Genomic DNA, 26,066 nt, shown 5'->3' on the forward strand with positions numbered 1-26,066 from the left:
TTTTTTGGGGGGGTTCAAGGTTTCTGAACGGTGTCCAACGTACCCCAAGATTTCATTAAAATTGCAATCATTCTTCTTCTAGTTTTGTTGTGCATTCCTTAGACTGGGCCCATATGCCTCCTGACCCCTCAAGGGGCCACATACCTTCTGGGCAAATGTTGGGTCAGTGGATCCAGACATGTGTCCATGTTCCCAGGGATAAAAACATATTTTTCTACTTTACATAGCCGAATTGGCCCCTTGCAGCCCCACCACATTGGCGTAGGCGTCAGGGGAATGCTCTCCCCTTCTTCTTCTCCCTGGTATTATTTTTCATGATGCATGGACTGAGCCCCACCTGGTGGAATGAGCCACAACATAAATTGTCCTATTAAAGCCTTCTAAGTCAGATTGCTTAGTCTACGGACCACTTCCTAGATGATGGGAGAAAATGCTCTCTCTTCAAATGGGATTCATTTGTTTTTTTTTAATTTGAGGTCTGCATACCCATTTCTATGGATTATCACTGAGATAATGCTCTAATATATACAAATGATTAACACTTTGAAGACTGCCTTCCACATTTTTGTTATGCAAGTATCTAAAAAACAATTGAGCTGATTCTTATTAAACCCTAAAATAGGCTTTATTCCGAGTAAAGTTTTTCTTGCATGCATGTTCAGTTTATTGCCATTGTCAGACCCCATTTGGGCAGACAGGAGCTACTAAGCCCAAACCACGGTGGTGGAGTTTGTTTGCCACTGGGGTCCAGCTTACTGTGGCTTTTACAACTGTACCAAGTGTGTTCTTTCCTCCTTCAGGTGGTTGACTCTGAGGACAGAGATAGAGATTGCAACTAGTCAAAGGCTTCTCAGACAGTCAGTATGGGGTCAAGAGCGCAGAACTCAACCGTAAACCAACAGATTCAATAACATTTTGTCCAGGTTGGTGCTTATCATTTGAAGGGAAAGAATATATTTTAATCTCATAGCATAACATATCATTACACAGCACAGTTAGGGGAATCAGACATAGGGCTGTAATCCTGTTTGTGATCTTCATTGAGGCTCTGCACTCTTTTGGTACCCTTCCCCACTAATAGAGATTCCCAGCACCTATAACCCCTGGGTCATCACATTAGACTAGGCACTGAAAATGCACCAGTGCACCTCAACCAGAATATCTCCAAAACGTAGATGCGCACAACAGTACAATTGGCTTTCACCAATTCAAGGTCACCTGGTAAAAGTCTCAAGTTTGTATAGCTGAACTCAGTCTGCTTTGTCAGTCTGTCATTCCAAAAAGAGTTTAGGGCCCACGTTTACCCGCTTTCTGTCATTGTAGTTCTGGTGGAGAGGGATGCTTGCATGTTGTAGTCTTAATCCTGTGGTTGTCACTCTTGGACTGAAGGGGCTGAGGGGCTGTGGCTGGGGCCACACTAGGAACTTGACAGCTGGGAGACATCACTGTGGCAGCTCATACAGTGGCATTGGTTTTTGGCAGTGCTGGGTGCAGACCATGTGCTTGAATGACAGATGTGGCTTCCAGCCTTATCATGAACTGTTGGGTGTCTTCTATATTTGCTGCATCCTGGACACTCAGGATTCCCACCTTGGCAGTGATGAAGGACTCTAACCACAACGAGGCCAGCACTAGTCTCTCCATCACACGAAAGGCTGCATATAACACAGGATGCTTGGTACTTTCAAAGGCTTGATACAGTTCATTGCAATAACCACTCATGGAGACCATGGGTCATCTCCAGACATAGAATGCTCCTATTTGTGCTCCCTTGTAGTCACTGAGAGTCTACGACTGCTCCTCATACTGGGAGCAAGCTGAGCCTCTCCTTCTGAACAATCTCACCTCCTTCAGCACCACCTACACTTCTCCCTCTCCCAGCAGGCAGGAATACTTCTAAGCTGTAGGGAGACCCTGAGCTCTTCCAGCAGAAAGTGACCACTTCAAGTGAAGGACCCCCCCCACCCCGCCCCCCCCTCCCGGGGAGACTGTCATGCAAACACGAGCCCTGGCCACATTGCAGTCCCTAGGATACCCTGTGAGGCACTGTCATCCTTGGTCATGTCAAACGTGGAACTGGATCAAGGTTGCATGCTTGGGATGTCACCTTTATATGCATTTTCCAAACTGAATATGGATTCAAAACGGGGTTAAATAGATTTTTTTTTAAATATAGTGTTATGGCTGTCCTCTGACACAGCCTTTGTGAAAAGTGATGACCTTCACAGCAGGGAGAAGTGGTGCTGACTCCAGGCAGGAGTATTCGAAATAAGGACACAATGAAGTGTCAGATCTCCTTACTTTGCTGTCATCAGCCTTCATGAAGCAGTAATCAGGATGAGACAAAAGGGCAAGCCATACCCAGCAACATCCTCACCTTCAACAACAGAAATTGCAGTCCAACTGCAGCACAAAGTGATAGTGCTGAGGAATAAACAATCAGCAGCCCTTTGCTAATTGAGGAGCTCATTGAATTTCTAACGGTAGCCCTGTCTTCATCCTCCTTAAATTGAGCATTTAAGACTCCACACTCCATCTATGGAAATGGTGTCAATACACTTCCACTGTCTAAGGAGACTGCACCCACCCGCAATCCTGTGACACTCTTTACCAGGAGTCATCCAACAATAATCTTGCTGGTCTTCGTAATCAGTATATCATAACCTCACTGCACATACACACACTCAGCACCCACAATAGTCAGCTCACGGATCTGGGATTCACAAAATAGGAGAACTTTGCATCGGATGAGTAAGCAGACCTCCCTGTCTTTGACACAGAGAACAAGGTCTGGTCAAACTATTGATTCCCAAATACTTGGTACACTGCCACCACAGCTTCACATGACTTACCTCCCACAGGGACATTACTGTTATGCCCACCATAAGGACAGTCTTGGTGCACCCCTCTAGTTCACAGAACAAGTTCTGGACCTCACAATACGAAGACAGTCCTAGTCCCGTGTGCACATGCTGGAATAGCAAGACGCCAGGCCCAACAAAAAGTCAGGATACCAATTACATGCTTGTTTGCTATTTTTGTTTTTGTCATATGGGAGAGAAAAAATTCATATGGAAGCTAGACCTGGAAATGTAACTTTATCTCCACTTTTGTCACCTCCCCTCCAGCTTGAGTTGCACAAAACGTAGCTACATTCAGCAGATTAATCTACTGATGCTAAATTTATTACCAAGCTATACAAATAAATTTTAAATGGATTGTGAAACTTAACATAATTGCACAGTTGTAATCACAGTCTGTGAAGTATGCATATATATAAAATATGGGAGACCAATATTTGCCCTAATGCAACTTACGCTTCGGATGTGAGTTCTGATGGCATTTTTCACAGGGTACAGCTTTGTCCCATAATCTACATTAAAGGTTCATAAACCAGCTGTTATACACATTGCCTCAGTCTTTGAAATATTTTGATAACATTGGTCAAAGCGAGAACAGCAGGCATTTGCATCTCTGAAAGTGCTTCATGGCTCTACACACCCAGGGTTTATCAGAAACATCTCAAGGAAACTGCACCACATTTTAAAGGGCTTCTGAGTTTTCTAAGCGTTATTGAGGAATAGAATTATTTTAATTTAGTGTACTCTTTTTTTTTTTTAAAGAAAAGTATACTATAAAGAGCATATAAGCATTTATACACTGAATAAAGATATACTGAAGGCTGGATTCAGAAACAGTCTATAAAACAAGAATAAAAAAATCCATAGGTCGAAGCAAAAAACATGCAGCATTTTCTTGAAGAAAAACAAAAAACTCACAATACATAGAAACCTTTAAGGCATTCACCCAAAATAAGCCACTCCAGCACTACAACAAACTATAAAATAGGAGACCTTCTCGTCTCGTTAGAGCCTACATACCAGTGCCTAAGAACTATATTGCTCCTACACGCACATCCTATATGAGACTCTATAAACCCACAGTACCCTATATGAAATTATTGATCATACACCTACAGTGTCAAAGCCCCTTTTCACCTAATCAGCTCACACAGTATTGTATAAAAATGTAACACTCCTAACAAAAGCATACTTCGTGTTTACATAGATAGGTTTCCATTAAACAGAAAAAATATCTCCTTAATCAACAACAATGTTTTCAGCTCACAAAATAATCTATCTTTGCGTAGGAACGCCCATATAAAGCTACCCTTCTGCTGTAAAGGGTCACACTATACTGGGATGCAGACGATCATGGGTATGTTGTAAATAAAGCAGCGACTTTTCTCCTCCATCGTTTTCCCTGCCTGGTCTGTACATGTAGCAGAATGGAAGCAGGTACATTCGACCACTTCCGGTTCCTCTGTGAAGCGAGCATCCATCAGAAGCCGCAGCCAGTTATCAAGAATTCCTCTAGCATTCCGTTCTCGGGATTTGATTTCGCAACCATTCATTTACTCGGCTGCTTGCAATTTCCATTGAATGAAACCCCTTATTTGCTGCTTGTCAAGCACACATCGAATGTTTATAATTCCGTAACAGCTGCTGCTGTCAAGCAAAGGATACAGTGCAACAGAAGAATAAAAACCTTGATTTTTGTGAAGCGTTTGTTGGTACCTGGATGGAGATTATCAGAAGGTTCTTCCCTGATAAGGCTTTCATGACAAACTCCGCTAACATGTGACTGAACAGATAATGCTATATCATCTTACTGGCATTATATAGCGGTTCCTTACCTCTCGCGAGGTCAACAGTGGTTTCCTAGCGGACAAATAATGACCTACCCCAGTGTTTGCATGACTGCAAAGATGTTGGTTTGGGTGCTGCTAATTAAAGACATCTTGTTGTCGTTGAGGTGGTTTGGAAGTGTCCTGCCTTGGTGTTGTGGTAAGATGCTCTTAGCAGATAGTTGCGTGAAGAATGCAGCGATGGAGTTAGAGAGACAAGTGTGCAGATTGCATGTATAGATCAGTAGTTCGCATGTTCTGTCCAGTGGGTATTATGTTTAAGGAAAGGGGTCTTTTTAGGCTTTCTAATTTCCATACGGCTTCTGATTATCCTTAGTTTCTTTGGGAGCTTGTTCTGGACTTTGCATGTCTGTACCGATAGTGACCCAATCAAGCTTTTTTAAAGTGGTGGATCAAGAGTGATGCATTCGGGATCTGAATGATGGGTTGGGTACCTTGGAACTGGCTGGTGTTCAGTCTGGATGGCTGGTGTTCCCGCTGCCCCTGATGATGTATAAGAGGATTTAGTGTGAGCTATTTGTGAAGAGCACACCCAACCATGTGGATTTCCTGGTGCTTCCAAAAGATGGGAGCAAATGCAAATTACCTGAGGCAAACCTCTAGTTCACTTTTGATGAGCCGTGTCTTATGTTGCCTACAGAACTAAAAGTGATTGAATGGAATCCTGAGAGATGAGTAAGAGCGATGGATCCCTCTACCCAGATTTGCATGATCTTGGAAACATGCAAGAGGGCAACAGAAGCACCAGGCAACGTGTACGCAGCAATATATCTCCTCATTTAATTTTTTTTTTTTTTTAATAGATACTTTATTTCGGTCCCACAAGACCTTAAAAGCACAGATAAAAACAATAAAAATGCAATACAATTGATCAGAATAAAAAGTTGGCACATACACATAAAAAAATATGGAAGCATTAAAATTGTTAAAAAAGTATTGAATGAGCTGATGGGCACTAGATATCTCGAGCATACAATACAAAATTGATGTATATTAAAATCAAAGTAAAAATAGAAAATCCCAACTCGTAACAAGTGCATAGAGTGGGTGGTTTAAAGAAAGAATGAGCGTTGCCCTCTCAGCCATCTCCACCCCTCTTTGCCATGCTATGGATCTATTGTAATTTGTTCCACTTGTAACATTGAGTACCTTCAGGGACACTGTTTTTACTTTTACCTGTTGGCTCAAGGCAATCCCTTAACTGTGGAAAAAACCCATACTGACTTCCAGCAGCTAGGATGAACTGCCCATTGAATCCAGAGTTTCTACCTCGTTCTGTTGCTCAAATGGTTGTCTGGAGAAAGAGTCATACCACATTGTGAGCCCCAACCAGAAATGAAAAAGTTGAATTCGTCAGTTACACTTAGAGGACCAATTTTTCTCCGTTATAAATTACTAGCATTACTGGTTACCATTGATGGCATTCTGCCCAGAGCAGTCATTCCTGGTGGAATTACTCCAGTCGCCACCATGAGTGGCCTGAAGTTGTCTGCTCCAGAAGAACTAGTTCCACAAGTTCCAGACCTGATAATTCCCAGGCTGGAAACTCTGGACCCAATAATTCTGGGCCACGAGACAAGGGTTGCTGTTGTACAAGGTGCAGATGCGCAACAACTAAAACCGTGGTAGGAGCTGAGGACAAGAGCACAGCTCGGCTCCGCTGACCCCTACAGCACCGTACCCCCTCGTCCCCCAAGCCTCAAGGCCAAGGTGCTAGTGCACAACTGACCACATCCACAGCCCCGGACCAGAGGCTGTGCCCAAGGGCAGACTAGACCCAACACCTGCATACTACAGTCCTCCCCAAGCAGGTCCAGCCCTGCACCAGATCCCACGCCCATCCCTCCTAGGAAGGACAGCCCTGACATCACAATGAGAGCAGACACTGGACCCCGAACTTCCTCATCCCACTCCAGACCCCTACCTACCTCCCACTGACATTTTGCCTGCTTTGAGCAAGCCGAAAATCTGAGGAGGTTTGCCCCCAGATTTGGGGATTAATACACATTAGAGGCAAAAACCATTAAGGCCCTCCCAGAAGCTATTGTGGTCAACTGGCCAAGGAACTGTTGGTGCCAAATTGATTCCAATGGCATGTCCTAGGCAGCCATATATATTCCACAGCAAGTAGGTCATTAACAAGCCATTGCAGCCTGTATTTTGTATAATAGCAATAGTTGCTATATTATAGGCTGTAGAAGATTTTGTTAATGTTAGTAGTTTTTGCTTATCCATGGGTGTAGCTATTAATTTCTAAAACTGGCTTGTCATTATTCGCCAAGCTCACTAATATAGTTAAACAATCTAATTGGCTTCAAGCTAGACAGAGTTCCAAAAGGGGCAAAGAAGTGCTCTGTCTGTACAAACACAACATAGCACTTGAAAACTTAAAGCACCCGAAATCCTCACTCTATTCGCATGCAGAATGAATCACACATAAAAAGTCCAGGACATAGATACTTAAAATGAGATCTGTATACTTAAAGTGCGGCTGAGGGACTACAGCAAAACAAGACCTCTTAGGGGTTGGGCTAAAAACACTTGAGCTAAAGCTCGTGTTCCCAGAAAACACTTTTTTGGGTAAAATTATGTAGTTACACTAAAGAACACTTTGGGGGTGTTACATTGGTAGAATTCTTTCTTAGACAAATCTTTTATAGTTCTACTTTTCAAAGTCAATGCTTTTTATTGTCGCCCCATGCATGCAGAACGTCTTGCAGTTGCAGGTCACACTTTGCATGTTCAAGAAGTGATTGCCTAGTGAAGAGGGGATGAACAGTAGTATAAACCTGGTAAAATCAAACTGGCGCTGAAAATGAACACACAGTCTGCACGTTGATCAAATGCAGCAACGCTGCTTGCCCGCCCTCTTTGTTTCGCTAGACATTTTCTCTCCCCTTTCCAAAAGCCATTAGCATGTTCATAATTTCCACCAGAAAACTAATTTACACATTGCGAAAAAGGTGGTGTTCAGCAAGCGATTAAAAAAATACAGCTATCGACTGCCAACTAAAATATCTGGGACACAGCCCACTGTGTGAGAAATATTTCCAGGAGGTGAAGGGACCTCTCTGTGTCCTTTGCACTATTTCCACTCGACAGGGAGGGAAGAAATTAAGACAAATCAAGGAATCTGCGCGTGTACCGACTTTATGCCACCAACATTTTCAGTCTCACCACACCAACAAAGGAAACAGAATTCCCTGTTCGTAGAGGTAAACAACCGTTACAACGCAACTTTTACAACGGACTACTTTTACAACGCAACTATTACAACGCAGGATCCATTACAACGAACTACCATTACAACGCATTTTTTTACAACGCAATACCTTTACAACGCATACCATTACAACGTAAGTATTGGTAAGTATATAATTATAGTAAAAATGTTTTATTTTTGGGTTTTTGGGTAAAGGGGTATTTTTAGGGTTCAGGGCTAGGTTTGGGTTTTTGGGTAAAGGGGTATTTTTAGGGTTCAGGGCTAGGTTTGGGTTTTTGGGTAAAGGGGTATTTTTAGGGTTCAGGGCTAGGTTTGGGTTTTTGGGTAAAGGGGTATTTTTAGGGTTCAAGGCCAGGTTTGGGTTTTTGGGTAAAGGGGTATTTTTAGGGTTCAGGGCTAGGTTTGGGTTTTTGGGTAAAGGGGTATTTTTAGGGTTCAGGGCTAGGTTTGGGTTTTTGGGTAAAGGGGTATTTTTAGGGTTCAGGGCCAGGTTTGGGTTTTTGGGTAAAGGGGTATTTTTAGGGTTCAGGGCTAGGTTTGGGTTTTGGGGTACAGGGGTACAGGGTAAAAATAAATTAAAAATAATATTAAATTAAAATAAATTAAATTAATTTTAATTAATTACATTAAAACAAATATTATATACTTACCATTTTGGGGTACAGGGGTACAGGGTAAAAATAAATTAAAAATAATATTAAATTAAATTAATTTTAATTAATTACATTAAAAAAAATATTATATACTTACCAATACTTACGTTGTAATGGTATGCGTTGTAAAGGTATTGCGTTGTAAAAAAATGCGTTGTAATGATAGTTCGTTGTAATGGTTCCTGCGTTGTAAAAATTGCGTGGTAAAGGTAGGCGTTGTAAATGTATGCGTGGTAACGTCATACATCCGTTCGTAGACAACAGGGAGTAAATAAACAACAAGAGAATGGAATTGGCCTGGGCTTTGGGAAGGAAAATTAAGTTAACAGAGAAGTCAGCAAGAGAGATTTAAAAGTAATTTATTAGAAATGTTTATCTGCAGTTATTTTTTTAAAAAGCCCATAAAATGCGTCAATTAAAACAGCTGAGTTGTATGAGTTGGTCAGGCCAGGCTATGTCTTACCCTGCAAAAGAATATATTAGCAAATGCCTTAATGAGTCTGGTACACAAGCCATACACCTGCCATCATAATAGAAGCCAAAAGCGTTCCATCATAAAACTCACTAGACAAAAAGAGTTTTTTTTTTTTACAAATCAGTCTACATATATGTGTACAATACATCTCTTCAATCAACCTTCTTGGTGCTTGAATTATTCGACCTGATCTAGTTACTAGAAGCTTGGATCTGTCTTATCGATGTCAGATTTTCGAAGACGGTCAAGAGATAAAAGCAGTCACTGAGTTTTCAGGTTCAGTCTTTCCTTCACCTTCTCAATCAGAAGACCGATCAATCACATGCCGAAAGCGAGAAGAGTCGCTAGTAATGGACTTTCCAGAATGCTGGGCAATCACCAGGTATCCCTTGGTGGACACTAGGTGAAAAGGTTCAGGATCATATGGAGCATCAGATTTCCTCATTTGCAGTTGTCAGGCAATCACCAGATCTCCTCTCTTGAATACAATGTTCTTTGCATGTTGCCTCTTGCCTGCATAGGCTTTCATTTTCTGCTTGTTAACCAAGGTCTTTGTTTAAGTTGTATTCTCATTCCCTTCTCTTTTGTTGGTCCATTCAGTTAACTTGGTTGTCATTGCTCTCCTGAACATCAAAGTTGCAGGAATTCTGTCTGTGGTCTATGTATAGGTACTCTGGAAAAGTATTCTGTGGGGTTTTGATCCTTTCCTGGATGTTGCACAATGGTATAATTGTGCTCTTGCAATTGTAGTCCCCACCATTAAATGTGAGGAGGCGCCTTGGATTTTGGATTGCCAAAGATAGTTAGTAAAGGTTGCTGATCAGTTATCAGTGTAAAAGGCGGAATACATGGAAATGTTTCCATGCCGATACAGACTGTCCCAAGTAGAGGCAAGTTCAATACTCCAACCAGTATATTGGAGGAAGCTGAAATTTGAATTCAGATGCCTAATAACCCTATTTAGAATAAGGTACTGAGAAGCTCTTTGTTCTTAAACATATGCTGGAGAAACATAGCCGGAAGAGCTCGTGGAATCAGTATCAGCAGAGAAAGGATGTAACGTCCTAACAAGATTAGCAGCAAAATACTTTCTTAAAGAGATGAGCCCTTAAATATTCTCTAAGCCCTCAACTTAACACTTGACAGCAGAATTGACGTTAGGGCTGCCTCTAGATTTGTCCTCTTAGCGAGTTCAGTCTGCGGAGGTGTGAAACGTGCTCCTTGAGAAAACATTTGTGTCTGAATATGACACCAAGTCCTGTGCATACATAAACACATATATCTCCCTTCATGTTACCTGCACCCTCAGAAAAGAGGCTGGTACAAAAATACACTGCTTGATGCCCAATCCCATGAATATCTCACACGTCTGCCCTGCACAGTCACCACACAGGAAGTACATGAATGGAAAGGGTCATTAACGGCTCCAATAGGGACTAATCAATTATGTGTTCTTACATTATATATGTGTGTGTGTATGTGTGAGTGAGTGAGTGCGTGTGTGTGTGAGAGAGAGAGAGAGAGAGATTCATTAGCAAGTTAGAAGAAAGGTTGTCCTATTCGAGGATCCCCGTATTAATATTTGTGCAATCAAATATTTAAGGTGACCTAGTATAAATGGTACAAGGCTGATGCTCAATTCTGCTTCTTTTCTTAAGCCACCTATGTACCAACAGACCACTTAAAGATCTTGTTACGTACATTAGTGTTGTAGTTCTTAAGAGACAAACGGTCAGATGGATTCTGCATACATAAATAGTGATAGTCCCAAAGGGGACCTTACTTGAGTAGTCTTTTGGCCCATTCCACAGACAAAATCCAGCGTGATCTAGGGTTTTCTCAGCTTAATGAAAAACCAGACATCATACATGGCACAAAGGTACATTAGTTCCAGTGAGAGATGAGAGGAATTGCATGACATTTTCCAAATAACCTTGGATAGAGCCGTCTCTTACTGGCACTACATTTTTCACTTTTCAAATAGGCACACCCGTACCTGAATCTTAAGAATGCAACACACTTCTATTCAGCAAGTATCATTATTTTAGATAACATATAAAGTAATGCAAAGGACTATGATGGTCATGATCCTAACATGTCAGAAGCATGGAGACGCTGACAGACCTTCTGCATATGAAACTATAGATATCTGTTGGAGCACGCTAAACTGCAGATATGCTGACGTTTTAAATATTCAGAGTAAGGTGCAGTTAGGCAGCAAGTAGGAAGCCAAGTAAGACATCACACAGTTACTTATGGCATCTAAAAGGTATTTGCCCAGACTTAATTACATTCTGTGGTCACATTTATAGAATCGGGGTTCGAACAGTGATTTTTTTAATTAATTTTTTTAGAGTTTTATATAGCGCAACCTAGACGCGAGACATCGGGTATCAGCGAGCTTTACATGAGCACCAGTTTCGTTACAGATGAACACATTTGTTTTTTGTTAGGCACGGGAAGGTTAAGTGATGTGCCCAGAATCACAGGATGTTGAGCGTCGTTGCCGAGACTCGAACCCGATTCCCCAGGTCCAGGGTCGACCGCTCTAGCCGTGAAGCTACATCCTCTCTTATTTTAATTCAAATTGTTTGCACAAGCAATGTTTGTTGAGATACACCACAGTATTCAACAGAACTACAAGAGTCTTTATGAACCTTCCACCATTCATGTGCTAAACATTCTGTGAAGATCCGTGGGAAGGTGCCTACCTTCAATACTTTACCAGTGAACTGACCAGGGTGTTCCGGGATCTGCCAGCAATGACCAGTCATTGAATTACTACATTCATTGTCCGCGCCGGGACACTCGCTGAGTTGCCACAGGCTTTATAAGTATGGTCATTAATTCATTCATTCATGCATGCATTGTAGTTTTCATCCCAGAAAGTACAAGCATAGTGGAGAAAGGGATTTGTCTCACTGCCACCCCCAAACAAAGTCACAAGTCAACCTTTCGGCAACAGCAGCCTCTTGAGAAGGACAGTTCAGCTGATCAAATCCTGGCACAAAGTACACTACACGGGCACGTTCAACCATCTACCATGGACACGTTTACATTGGTGTTCAAGCGAGATTTATGGCATGAGTACACATCAACCATTTTCCGGATCGGAATTTTACCTACTAAATCTTTGGAAACATGCCTGTTTGTAGGTGTCCAGGAACCTTTGCCGGTCGGTCTACTCTGGAGACCAGCCGCCTCTATTAGTAGATGTGCTTACATTGAATGTAACCTACTAAATCTTTGGAAACATGCCTGTTTGTAGGTGTCCAGCAACCTTTGCCGGTGGACCTACCCCGGAGGCCAGCACGCCTCTATTAGTAGATTTGCTTACATTGAATGTACCTACTAAATCTTTGGAAACATGCCTGTTTGTAGGTGTCCAGCAACCTTTCCCGGTGGGTCTACCCCAGAGGCCAGCACGCCTCTATTAGTAGATTTGCTTACATTGAATTTAAATGTGAGCAAATCCCACTTAAAAGTGTACAAGCAATCAAAGGTAATCCACGATTGAAATGTCCATATACATACAAGTTCATGTAAACATGTACAAATAAAGAATTAAGAGCTCACTTTTGTGAAGGTAATTTTTGTCATGAATTCCGCGTTCCTTGACAGGCGAGGTGCATCAGTAGCGAGCTGAAGCTGAGATATATTATCCAATTTAAAGAACACTGAAATAGGACGATGCACAATATTTGGATGATTGACCCCAACAGAGAACAAATATGTGTTCTTGCATGCAGTTGAGCAGAACAAAAAAACGTAAGACTGTTGTGCTGTCAACATAATAAGTGCAAAATATCTCCTGACAATATTCTGAGCACATAACGTAACTAGATCTGCTAGAATTGGCTAAAATGGTCACCTATTTGCATTAGTTCCTGTGTTAAGTGTTAAACACGAAATATATCAGTTTTAAATGACAACTATTACTTGTAATGCTCTTAGTTTTTTAGTTTTCTGATAATTCATCCATGTAAGAGGATCAAAATCCACATGCTTTAATCTCTATTACTTAGCCCTCCATCAGTCCCTCTCTCACATTTACTACCAAATATGCCTCTTGTTACTTATTATACATGTCTCTCCGTCATCATAGCTCAATCCCCAACAAAACCTATTTATCTGCAACCTATGTAACTATGGACCCTGCTCTATGTAAACATGAAGGGCTCCATTTAGACTTTGGCAGGTGGCCTGCCCTGCCGTGCGCCAAGGTGGCGCCTCACATATTTAGAGATCTCCACCTGCCTTGCAGAGATCTGGTGCCTTCAAAAGTGCCACCACTATGGGAGTTCCTCTCAAGACACTTTGGTGCTCATTACGATGTCGGGAGGAAAGCCTTCTCCCGATAGTCGGAATCTCATCGACTGCGTCGGAGCCCTTCTGACCGCCCGATTACGATGTTCTCGGTCAGAATGTAAACTGCGTGGTCATTCCGAATCGGTTCCAAACGACTCTCTGAGTATTCCTGTCTGTTGGAACTGCATTGTACACCCTTATGGACAGCGTTTCCACCCTTGAGATTACGATGCCAATTTCCAACAGCCTTTCCGCATCGGCCTGTCTGACACGGAAAGGCTGTCGGAATGTGACTTTGGGGGGCCATGGCAGGCCCCCCCTATGCCCGCAGCCTTCGGTTGATGGCTGAGGGGGTACCTAAGGGACCCCACATAAAATCCTGCACTGTGTGGCAGGCAACGTGGGGTGCCTGCGACAGGATACAGGGTTTTCCACAAACACCCCATTTCCTCGTAGGAGCCTCTGTTACTGCCGGTTCTCGGCCATAAAACGAGCTCCCAATAGGGAACAATGAGACTCCGACCGAACTGTGTTCGGTCGCATCATAATCCGGTGGTCGGAACCGCCAACCACAAGTCAGTCGGTCCCGATTCCGAGTCGGTGTCGTGTGGAGGCTTTCCGCCAGACATCGTAAGACCCCCTAAATGTTGGCTGAGGGACACCATGTTTAATAAAACACAGGAGTTTGTTTTTGTAAAACAAGAAACTACTGAATACAACTCTCTCCCAGGATGTGGCGGTCTTTTTTTTGCATGGGTGATGGGTGTTCCCTGGCAGTCGCTAACAGAAAAAAAATATATTAGCCTCTACTCTAAATATGGCAGATGGTCTGATGTACTTACACCGACGACTCCAAGTCCATCGAGTAGTCGATATAAGGTTTCTGTCGCAGAGCTAGCGGGGCAGCACCAGCGGAAACATGATGGTCTGCCTGATTCTAAACAGAGCAGGTGGACCGTCATTATGGTGGACAGAGAACTCCACCACATTTGTGATGGACTTTCCTGTCTGCCAAAATCTAAATGAGGCCCTAACTAGCAAATGTGAAATGTGTAATATCACCGAGCAACGTATCCGATGTATCTCTCCCTACCTTTCCCTACCACAACCTTACCTAACCACAGCCATGCTTTCATGTATTCCATTGCCTTGTCTCGACTCCGAGAAGCAAAAAAAGCTTTGTATTGTGTTATATAACACAAAATAAACCTATCCATTAATAAACTAAATCCATTACGTCTGTCTCTTTAAGACTCAGGCACAATGTATTGTTTCTTCCTCAATATACTTCTATTTGCTTTGACATGCAGTGCGGTTTTCAGTGGTATTTTAAAAATATTGCCTTAGTTTAATTATTATATATATTTTTTTTAAAACAGATTTTATTTGTCACAGGTCACATACATCGCATAGCTCCGTAACCCGGAGACTGCAGCACACATCAATGAAGTTACATTAATGCCGTAGACTTTTATATCAGCACATAACCCCCACCCCCTCCACCCCCCGATTGCGTATATGCCATCTCAGTTCAATAATTACAAGACCAAGAACGTGCACTGAGTCCAGTCCGCACCCCACAAATCACAGTCTGCATCCCATTTCAGACAGGTACATCGGATGCCTCATCTGGCGGTGGGTCAAGTTCCAATCCCCTATAGTCCGCCCATCTCTTCCAAATTCTAGAATGCTTACGGGGGCACCCTCTAGCAAGAAAGATTGGTAATTCGAGTCCCATACAGAAGTCCATCTCAGATCGCCAGGCAGCCAGCGGCGGTGCCTGGGCTACCTTCCAAGCCCTGGCTATATCCCTCTTTGCCAGCGTGAGGCCAAGTAGTAGCAGGTGGCGCTTATATCTGTTGCCCCAATACCTTCCAGCACATGCAATAATGCCAACCTTTGATAGAACGGAAGCTCCCAGGCCAACACCTCTGACAAACAGGAAAACACCCCCCTCCAAAATCTGTGTAACACAAGACAATCCCAAACTGTATGTAGCAGTGTGCCCTCATGCGTCCCACATCGGAGGCATTCAGGGGAACCTATCATTCCTGCCCTCCACAGTCGTACCCTGGTGAAATACACACGATGTAGGTACTTAAATTGCACTAACTGCAGGCGTGTGGATATAGCGGCCCCTCGTGGACTCTCCAGTGCATTCGCCCAGTCTTCTTCTTCAAGATCCCCCACATCCCCTGCCCATGCAGTTCGCAGACGCTGTAGATCAGTAGGGCAATGATGGACTAATGTCTGGTATATGCGTGAAATCTTCCGGTCTGGCAACTCACCCATAAACACCTTTGCCTCTAGAGGGCTAAACTCAGGAAGGGACTCTAGTCCCACCAAATGGGGTGCCAAAGCGTGCCTAAATTGCAAATATTGAAAGAATTGGGACCACGGCATACCATATTCATTACAGAGCTCCTGAAAGGATTTAAGTGTCAGACCAGTCATCACGTCACCCAGGGACGAGATCCCTATGGAGTTGCAGCCCTGAAAGCATCGCAGCGCCCCCAACAGAGGCAGCCGCCCATTACTCCACAATGGCGTTTCACGTGTCAAAACATTCCACCACCCCATCCTGTGCAAAGTTCTCCGCCAGGCATGGAATACCACCTGTGTGGCCGACCTGTTGCCCATCAGATGCCTTTCCACTGCATAAGCTGGATCTCCCCTATCTCCGTACCACCATTCATTAAGCACCAGCAAATGTGCCGCCTGATAGTAAGAGAGGACATCCGAGGTCGCAAGCCCCCCTGTGTAGGTAGAGAGGAAGCACATGCGTAACGCTACGCGAACTGCCACCCCCTCCCACAGAAACCCACCCAGAGCCGAGTTCTCCTGCTGAAACCAACGCGGCAGGATCAAATAGGGGTGATTCTGAAGTTGATATAGCAGACGGGGGAGCGCCACCATTTTAAAAATAGCCGATCTACCATATATGGTAAGGGGCATACGTGACCACGCCTTGAGATCCTCTCGTGTGCGGTCCCACACAAGGGCTAAGTTACGCTCCCTAGAGACAGTCGGTGAAGCCGAGAGGTAGACGCCAAGGTATTTCATCCCCCCATGTGCGAGCTGCAGAGCGGAGGCCCAATCCCTGGCCCTGTACTGATCGTCCAGAACCCATAGCGCGGATTTGCCCGGGTTCATATATAGTCCTGAAGTCTCGCCAAAGATCTGTAATATTCGCAAGAGACGCGGTCCCAACCTATCAATGTCGGTAAAGAAGAAGAGGACGTCATCGGCATATAGTGGTATTTTATCAACGACACCCGGGGCCCACCTAAAGCCCTTGAGCTGGGCATCAATACGTACCCATGCCGCCAGTGGTTCCATAGCAAGCGCAAATAGATAGGGGGAGAGGGGGCACCCCTGACGCGTGCCCCGTTGGATTTTAAAGGAGCGAGATATCGCCCCCTCACCCGAACCGACATCGTAAGATCTGTATAAAGCAGCCGCAGGTAAATCAAGAAGCGAGGGCCCAAATTAAGACGACTCAATAATGCAAACAAATACACCCAACTCAGGGAATCAAACGCCCTATCCATATCCGCCAAGAGTAAAACCGCTGGCTCACCGAGCCGCCTCCAGGCCGATATTGCCACATGCGCTCGTCTGATATTGTGTCAGGTAGCCCTCTGGGGCATGAATCCAGCCTGGTCCGAATCGACCAAATCTGAGATATGTGGCCTAAGTCTATTAGCCAACGCCCTAGCCAGTACCTGAGCCTCAATATTTAGGAGAGAGATAGAGCGATAGGACTCATGCCGCTCTGGAGGCCTCCCTGGTTTAAGAAATATCACCACTTCTGCGTGTCTCCAATCCGGAGGGAGCGAACCACTCTCCCGCTCCTCCTCAATTACCGGTCTACGGTGAGGGTCTACTTAGTTTCATCTTTTAACAGCTTCAACCACATTTCTATCATCTTGCCATCTCTAGTTCTTTAATAAATGTCCTTTTTCTTTCCACATCAAGATCAAGCTTCTTCTATTCATGCCTGGGCAATCATGATTGCAACCAAATCTGCTGTTCTGCGTCCTTAAAAAAGACCAGGAAGGAGTGGTGACCTGCTATGCTCACAGTGGACTTAACCCCAAACTCGTCATGATTGTAATTGAAATTATACATTGTATTTAAATAGCGCTTACTACCCCTAACAAGATGTTGAAGCGCATTTTGGCGAGTAGCATGCTACTCCGCAGCCTAAGGTGGATTAGTCGTGGATTAGTAGAGGAGAACATGAATTGTTACTGGGAGTGGTGGACATGTAACCTCTTAGTTGGATGAATATGATAAAGGAGGGAAGAATTTGGAAAGGGTTATTTGGGAGTCTATAGTAGTATGAGAGGTTCGGGATGAATTAGAGAGGGGAGGTGGGGGAATGATAAGGAGCACGTGCTAGTATATCAGAGGTGATGTTTCACCATCTCATACCTGCCAACTCACACGGTGCCACTTTGTGACTCACGATATTGGCTCCTATCACATGGTCTCCTGGTGAGGAGCTGAATCACACGATGGCTGGGAAAACTAGCTGAAAACCATTGTAAATTTTGGTTTTCCAGATTGTTTTCAGAGGCTTTGAACTGCCAACGTCCACTAAGGGGTGCGAAAACACATCAGGACATCAGTACCAGCAAGTTTTTTTGGGGGGGGGCGGTAGGAGGCAGCTTGAGGACGGAGTGGGGTTTAAAAGTGCCTCGTCGGGATTTCTCAGCATGTGGCCCCACCCCCTAAAGGCCACGCCCTCTCCGCACACAGCAAGATTGGTCTTCAAGTTGGCTGATCTGCCATCTCGATGCTACTACTAAAATGGTCAGTGCTCTCAATCCTTTCTTCTTTATGCTGCTACCTGGTGGCAGTAACTGGGGGCTGGCTAAGTTTGTTTGTGCCCAAACTTTGCGTTTCATGAAGAAGTACGAAATTCCCTGGCCTTTGAAAGAGCCTAGGAATTTTGCACGTCTTCATGAAGCACACTCTGCCCACCCAGCACTCCTTGGAGGCAGATGTCTTGCTCAAGAAGAACAGGGCATTGGGCTACAGAGAATTGTTTTCCCCCCACTGTTACTTAAGTGACAATGGGAAAAAACAAGGTGCACCACTTGGCCAAGGCATCTCTTTTCCCTGCTGCCAGATGTCCCGTTCTGTGACTTCTGGCACTGTGAAAAAGAGATAGAGCAAGGTATAAGACAAAAAAATGTACAACTACTGGGTGTCGCACTCCCAAATCTGTGTGGTTCAAGAAAGTTTCCACTGATGTGCATGCCCCTTTTTTGAGACCACTTTAAACTTCAGAAACTTTGTGCTTTGCAGAGTTGATGGAAAGCTGTGAAGTAGTGATGTCACTGACTTTTCAAATGAGCCCATTCCTGGTAATATTAATAACCCTACAGCATGCTGAGTATTCAGTGCCTCTGCCTTCAGTCTCTATCTCAGTATTTCCAACTGGGACCCATTTTGTGTTCCTGGCCTGAATTGGGGATATGGCACATATGTGTACAAGCTCCTGGTACACTATGTTCTAGGCCAGTGGTTCTAAACCTGTGGTCCGAGGATTAATTAGAATTAAATAATATTAAAACGAATACAATAAAAAGAATAAAGTAGACACAAATAAAGAAGCAACATTGAACACTTCTATATTTGAATTTGAAATACACAACCTATTTCATTTTTTTGAGCATTTGTATTTCGTGTTTACTTGTCTTTTTTTGTTTTGAGGTTCAAATCATAGAATTTGCCTAGGTCTCTGGCTTCTAATAATGACTCAGTGGAGGTCCCCGGGTTCCAGTATGATTCAGTGGGGGTTCACATACATCAAAAGGTTAAGAACCACTGTTCTAGGTGAATGGGTCTGCATTGCTGTGCGTGATATTCCCCAAGCTTCTTACGTGAGTACCTCTTGTATTGGAAGTGACAGGAAAAGTCTTCTGTATTACCAACCACCAAGTGTGCCATCCCTCCTCCTGTCCTCTGCCCTGCTTTGCAGATAATATTTCTGTGCGCTCTATACCAATTATTAAAAGTATGGGTCCCCAGTGCCAGGAGTGTTAATGATTGCTATTTTAAGAATTGCTATAAAGCCTGGTGAAGTTCTCTCCCCGAGATGCCACATTGATATATTAATTAGGGGCGTAGAGCTCAATATGTGAGCACCTAAAGTTCAAAGCAATTACCTCCCATTGCCTGATTTCCTGCCCACTGCAATTACCGTGCCTTGAAGTGCCTCATCTTTCTATAATACTGGAATTAGTGAATGAAATTCGATTAAATTTAGATCTTATATTTGTTAACAGAACTGACCCTCTCGGGTATGGCACAATTTAATGTTGGATTTCATTTCCCGAAGTTTATGATACTGATGGGTTTATTTCCAAACAATACTCAGCAGTTGCTAATATTTGTTTGGGAATAGTAGATTCCTTAGAAGTAGAGATTTCCTACTTTAGAAAAGCACTGTCTGTTTAAAGTAAGAACGCAAGGAACTTAACAATCAAATTTAGCCTTTATATCTCAACTTCTGTGTTATTAAAGTGTTCGTTGTAGACGCTACGTCACTATTTCTTCGAACACAATATTTTTGTAAGGCAGGTAATGACAGAAATCGATTGAATTAATCCATTGCTGGTTTTGTGATCAGTGCCATCCTAAAGATTGTGGGGGCCCGCATGAAATTTTTGGGGGTCCGGTATGGAACAACTTTGATTTTTATTTCGCATTTTATGCTATTCTAAGCCACGTGTTGGTCCACAATATTTAATTAAATTGTAAAGGTTAAGAAACAAAAATACACAAAAGTGAGATAGAGAGAAACATCACGTTGCCAGGGGGCACCTTGGAAGTTGGGGGGCCTGGGCAATTGACACTTTGCCCATGCCTTAAAACACCTGTTAGCGAGGCGTCTTAATGTCACTGTGCATGCCATGCGGGCCACCTTGAATCTGGAATTTAAAGTGTATTGGTCCATCAGCTTGTACCTTATCACAACACGGGTACATCTTAAACTGTATGAGCCTTGTATTCATATCTTGGAACCAGGTGGACACCAAGGTCCCATTTCCTTCCAGTTAGCAGGAAGGGCAATCACTATGATGAAGCAATTTACAAGTGAGATTATTTTTCACAAAAGCCCCATTAGGCAATATTTATGATGCCATCCAACAACTGATATTCTGGAGTTTTGAAGTTCTGCAGATTTGATCAATAGCACTTGCTATGAGTTTAGCCCGTGAATGTTGTTTGCCATGCAGGGTTTGGTGTTTTCCATTACAAAATGTGCATTTCCCAGTATTTACAGGGCCTTTTCAGCCCAACAAATGTTGGCAAGTTTGGACTATTGAAATTTATTGATGGTAGTGGGGGGACTTTAAACACACTAGTAATCACTTGGTGGAGATGAGCTACGACCCACCTTTAATTGCTTACTGAATTACTCATGATCAAGACAAGACCTAGATATCAAACTGTTCCAGATTTAAAATACTCAAGAAGTTATCCTCACGCTCTCATAAACTGACCAGGTTCTTGGACCGAGACAAAGCAATATGGGCCCATGATCTTACTGCACTAGATAGTACCAGCCATCCATACACATTGCACCTTGTCTGGGACATTGTTACTGGGACACATCAGCACCTCCTCAATGCATAGGAAGACTACATCAGCAGTATATGTGACATTATTATCTTCCAGCATGGCATCAGCAGTCTTCACGTTGCCTAGGCTGGGGCATTTTGCAGTGGTTCCACATGGCCTACTCAATATACTGAGTCTGGAGCACTACATCAGAAATGTATGTTATGTTTTTTAGGATATTTTATAAGACATTCACACTATTGATTTTAATCCGTGGTGATGAAAATGAATACCTCTCCTTGGTTGGACTTTCTACACAGTAATCAATCTTCATTTTGTCTAATTTGGTGTAGTTCATAAGTCGTCATATTTCCTACCAATTTTAGACACAGGACGGGCATATCTAGACTACGAGATCAGTCCACAACACAGCAACATCCTGCCACAGCAGAATTTATCCCGCTAGAGATGCCCCTTTCTGTGGTTAGTGTCAAACACTGTGGAATCCCTTCTTTTGTGTTTACTATCTTTCTCTGAAAAGGTCCATCTTTCAGAGAAACTCCGTTTTCTGTGTTCTTTACCTCGTGCTATTTTCATACTTCCCTTTATCTTTCCACAATATGCTTGTGCATGCATGGCTGTCACATTCCAACCTTGCACAGAGATTTTTTTATGCTAAATCATTGCTTCTGTTAGGTATATCAACAATACTCATGTTGTGTTCCATTCTGGAAACAATAAGTGCTGCAAATGACCCTTTCTGCAGGGTCACCCCCAAACATTTTGTCTTCCTCCTCCCCTATTTCTGACATCATTTTTGTTGGTTTTAGGACTCTGGGCACTTTACCACTGCAAACAAGTACTAAACTGCATGTGCTCTCTCCCTAAAATTTGGCAGCATTGACTATCCACGGCTGGCATATTTAATTTACTTATAAGTCCCTAGTAAAATGCACTATACATGCCCAGGGCCTATAAATTAAATGCTACTAGTGGACCTGCAGCACTGATTCTTGAGCCCACTTAAGTAGCCTTTTAAACATGTCTCCGACCTGCCAATGAATAGCCTGAGTGTTCAGTTTTAAACTGCCATGCCATTGCAAGTTAACCCTTTTGCCAAGACCAAACCTCTCTTTTTAATACGTATAAGTCTCCCTTAAGGTAGGCCTTGAAAGCCTAAGGGCAGGGTGCAGTGTACTTAAAAAGTAGGACATGTACTTTTAAGTTTCAAGCGGAACTTCCTACAGATGGAATTGATAAGATTCAGAACATCTTTTTCCCAGAAACACTCAACCACTGGAGCTGCACTGTCCGGTGGAACTGTCTGCCTCTTGACACTCAAACAAACACCACTCTTCGCATTTGAGAAAGTCCCTTGTTTTAGCAGGACTTTAAACTCTGTACTTTGTTTCAGAAACATCATTATTAGTTCTTCTATAACTCAGACAGTGAGCTCCAATAGTAGATTTACTTTGACTGTGGCACTTAAATATAGACGTATTTATGTTGATGTTACCTCCTTATTTCATTTCTGTGGGCTGCTACGTGGCAGGCAATAGTGTTCTTGCAAAAACGACACACAAAAAACTTTTTACATTATATGCAGCAGTTGTACATGGTGACTGACTCGCATGACCGACTCACGTGACCATGAAAGGCAATCGGAAGTACTTACCCATAAAACTAACATTGCACATATGGGACCAACTCTGTGAGCAGCCCAGTGTAATGCATGAGTCCAGAAAATACCTCTTCTAAGTTTTGCAGGTGTTGCAATAAAGTGCAATATTATTGAATAATTATGTAGATTTATTCAGTTGCTTGACGATTCAATGTTATTGGCCATTCAGTTAGAATCAGACCTTCCAGGAGCATGTACTTGTTTTTTTTTCCTTGTTGGAGAAAAGACTAAGGGGAAACATAAATATATGAAGACAATGAGGGGATAAACTATGAGCATATGAATCATGGTCCCTTGCTTTTATTAGGCTCTAGTATTTATTTCATGTTCTGCATAATGACCATCGCATAGCTATGTTCTGCACTCATGGTTGAGGGGAGATAGAATTAGCTGGAGGAGACACACCTCTTCCAGGAGAACTAGGGAGCTGATCTTGACGTGCATTCTCAAAGGATGCAGCTATGCAGTGCCAGAAACTTCTAAACGTGATTGGTACAAGGGATGATAGGATCATTAATAACAGCAGCAGTCAATGTACATGTAGATTGATGAATGTGGGGATGACAGTAGAATGAAATTAATGCTTCTGAGATCTTTAGGTGACAGGAAATTCTTGGTGAAGGAAAAGTCCTCTTTGTTAAGGTCTTGTAAGAGTAATTGTTAGCAGTACCCGCTGTCTCCCTCCGTACGTGTGCTGTGATATAGAGATGTTAGCATGCTTAGCCATCTAAATGTTCAGGTGGGCAATGTATGGGGAGTAGATATGTAGAGACTGAGTTTATGTACATGATTTAGTATATCACACACCCATGTAGGTTTTCTCACAGAAGGCTGCAGAAAGGACCTCCAGTAAAAGGCACAAGGCTTATGACACCAAACACACAAAGATAAGGTGGCACAGTGTTTCCTGAGGAAGATAACATTTAGTGCCTAAACTGCCATTTAATCCATTTTTTCACGCTGAATTCCACTGTAGCCATATTTTTCATTGTTATTTCCTTTTTTAGGGGGGCCAAGCCACCACCAGCATACCACATTGTTTCTGTATGGTATGTATATATTTTCATTTCTTTGACCACTTAATAATGCAGTCACACTCCTTCTCCATGTTTCTTGTTCCCCGTTGCAAAGTCTAAGGGTTTTCCTCTATTATCCATTCGATAACGTAATATGGCTAGTACTAGCCACCAATGAAGTGACAAATGCCTACCTATTTTTGTTCTTTTGTTGCCACCATATTTTTCAGTGAGAGAAGATTATGTAGTTCCTTTTTAAAGGTGTTTCTGCCAAGAACAGCACCCCTGACACACCTCTCTTCAATGATTATCTGCAATGTTATCTTAGTAGTGTTGATAATTTGGCTAAGTGCAGTCTTCCAGCTGACACAAAAATTGTACTTTATTAACATAAGGCCTACGTGTTAAAAACTAGTCACACTGTACTGAATTCAAGAAAGTGTAGGAAGCCCACATATACCTTGTCATGAAGGCCTCTGTAATTGGGTGTAGTCCCTGGAGAATTAGACACATGACTGCACCTTTACTTTGCCCGTTTGCTCCTTAGTGGAGTAGCGAATGCCATTGTGCTGCTTATGCCTACGAAAGGACTAACAATCCTCCTGCCAGTGTTATTTCATGCATGTTAATGACCATCAGCCTTAATGGTTCTGCCACCACATTCCAAATACCAGATATATTGTGGAGATGTAGAGTAACTTACATTTCTTCATCCCTGTTCCAAACTGGAAGGAAATGACAAATGGTAGCAAAAGGAAGCATTTAGTATTTATCCCCTACATCTTTACCTGGTGAATATAGTGTTTGCGCATCACAATCCCACTTCATCACTCTGTCAGGAGATAGTGGTCATTGGTGCTGACACTTATCTGGCTCAATATCTATCTTTTGCCAAACAAACACATCCTTTTTTCGAAATGGTGCCACATCACTCTTCTTCTCAATCTCTCTATTTTCCACATATATCACCAGCATGTTAGTGTACATAATCATGCTATAAAAATAGAAATCAATCAAATTGGGACTAAACAAAGCTTTCAACAAAGCAATACAAAAACATTTTATGGCACGAAGTGGAGTCAAAAGCAACAGGATGTTTGAAAATATTCTCAAACTATATTGTCCACTGTAGACAATCATCAAAATTCCTAATCACATCTGTGTCTGTGCAGCCAATTATAAATGAAACATACATAGGTGTGTAAAAAATAAAAGGAAATGAACGGCTAAGTATAGCCATTAGCAGTTTTTAAGGGAAACCTTCATACATATTTCCAGTACATATCTCCCAGTTTCAAAAGTGTTGTATCCTGAATACTTCACCCAAATAAACAGAAACATTGCTGCTCCTCTTGTGTTGTACATTCTTCAGAAGTTTCCATAATGCTTGAGAATGGAGAAATTCAGGGTGTTGCACCAGAATTGTATTCTGCACACACCTGGTCGAAAATGCTCTCTGTCTTTTTTGTTTAAAAACGCTTCATTAGGATATAAGAGAATTACAAAAATAACAGCAAATCAAAAAATGCAAATAAAACCAACAGCACTACTTTAAATGCACCTACAGATTGATATATTACAATCTTAAATATCAAATATTCATTATTTCAGTAAACACCCATTAAAGTCCTACACTATACAGAATAGATTACTAACTTGAATAATAAGCACAGACTCGTTTTTTGTGTGTTTTTTTTTAAGCAAAAACATGGGAGGAAAAAGGGGAAGAAGAAAGAAAAGAAGAGAAGAGTGATAAACAAAGGAAGATTTATGTTGACCCATTACAAACCTTACAGAATACTAGGAAAAAAAGCCTATATGGAAATGGAGAAATTGGTAAATGAACAACTCCAATGGCTTTAGATGTTTTTAAGCTTATGCAAAGATATGTCAGGTTTATTTATTGTTCTATAAGAACTTTGAAAAAAGACTGACAATTCTTTATAAAAAGTGAGGGAGTTTTACTGGCAGTAGAAACATATACACATTGATAATAGATAACATCATCATTTTAATAGTATCAAGCCTGCCCCACCAAGATTGGAAGAGGGGTGTTGGCTAATAGTACTAAAGAGACTGGAATCAAGGTAAGCATGTAATTTTGGAGTGTTCAAAAACTCAGATTCCTTGAACATTTCTTTAAACCAATATATATTAAGCAACAAGATCTCAGAATTATCAATATTCCATTTATAACGAGAGACCTCAGAATGAGAAGACTGAATCTAAAAAAGTTCTGAAATAGAATTGGTTAGACGTGTATATTAATATGTCCTTTTAATAGGCTGTAAATTGAACCTCTACCTCCTTGCACTTAGAACCAGCAATGCCATTTGATCTATTCCAAAAAGGGTGCTAGGCTTAATGTAAAGAATAATGGGTAGAGGACACATACCTGTCTAATACCTCTTTTAAAGTGAAAAA

At 42.4% G+C, this 26,066-nt stretch overlaps 1 protein-coding gene across 7 annotated transcripts in view; it reads left to right on the forward strand.

Moving 5' to 3' along the window:
- The window catches only part of PDE1C (phosphodiesterase 1C), a 1,852,914-nt gene that overhangs the window by 736,566 nt on the left and 1,090,282 nt on the right, over positions 1–26,066 (forward strand). For 3 of the 7 annotated variants that reach the window (XM_078688253.1, XM_078688258.1, XM_078688256.1), the window contains one exon: positions 23,634–23,675. The exons of the other annotated variants lie outside the window; for them this stretch is intronic. In XM_078688253.1, coding sequence (XP_078544379.1) covers positions 23,634–23,675 — 42 coding nt within the window. The remainder of the gene's footprint in view (positions 1–23,633; positions 23,676–26,066) is intronic. 7 annotated transcript variants of the gene reach the window in all.

Source organism: Lissotriton helveticus, chromosome 4_1 (assembly GCF_964261635.1).
Source record: "Lissotriton helveticus chromosome 4_1, aLisHel1.1, whole genome shotgun sequence".
NCBI classification, from domain to species: domain Eukaryota; kingdom Metazoa; phylum Chordata; class Amphibia; order Caudata; family Salamandridae; genus Lissotriton; species Lissotriton helveticus.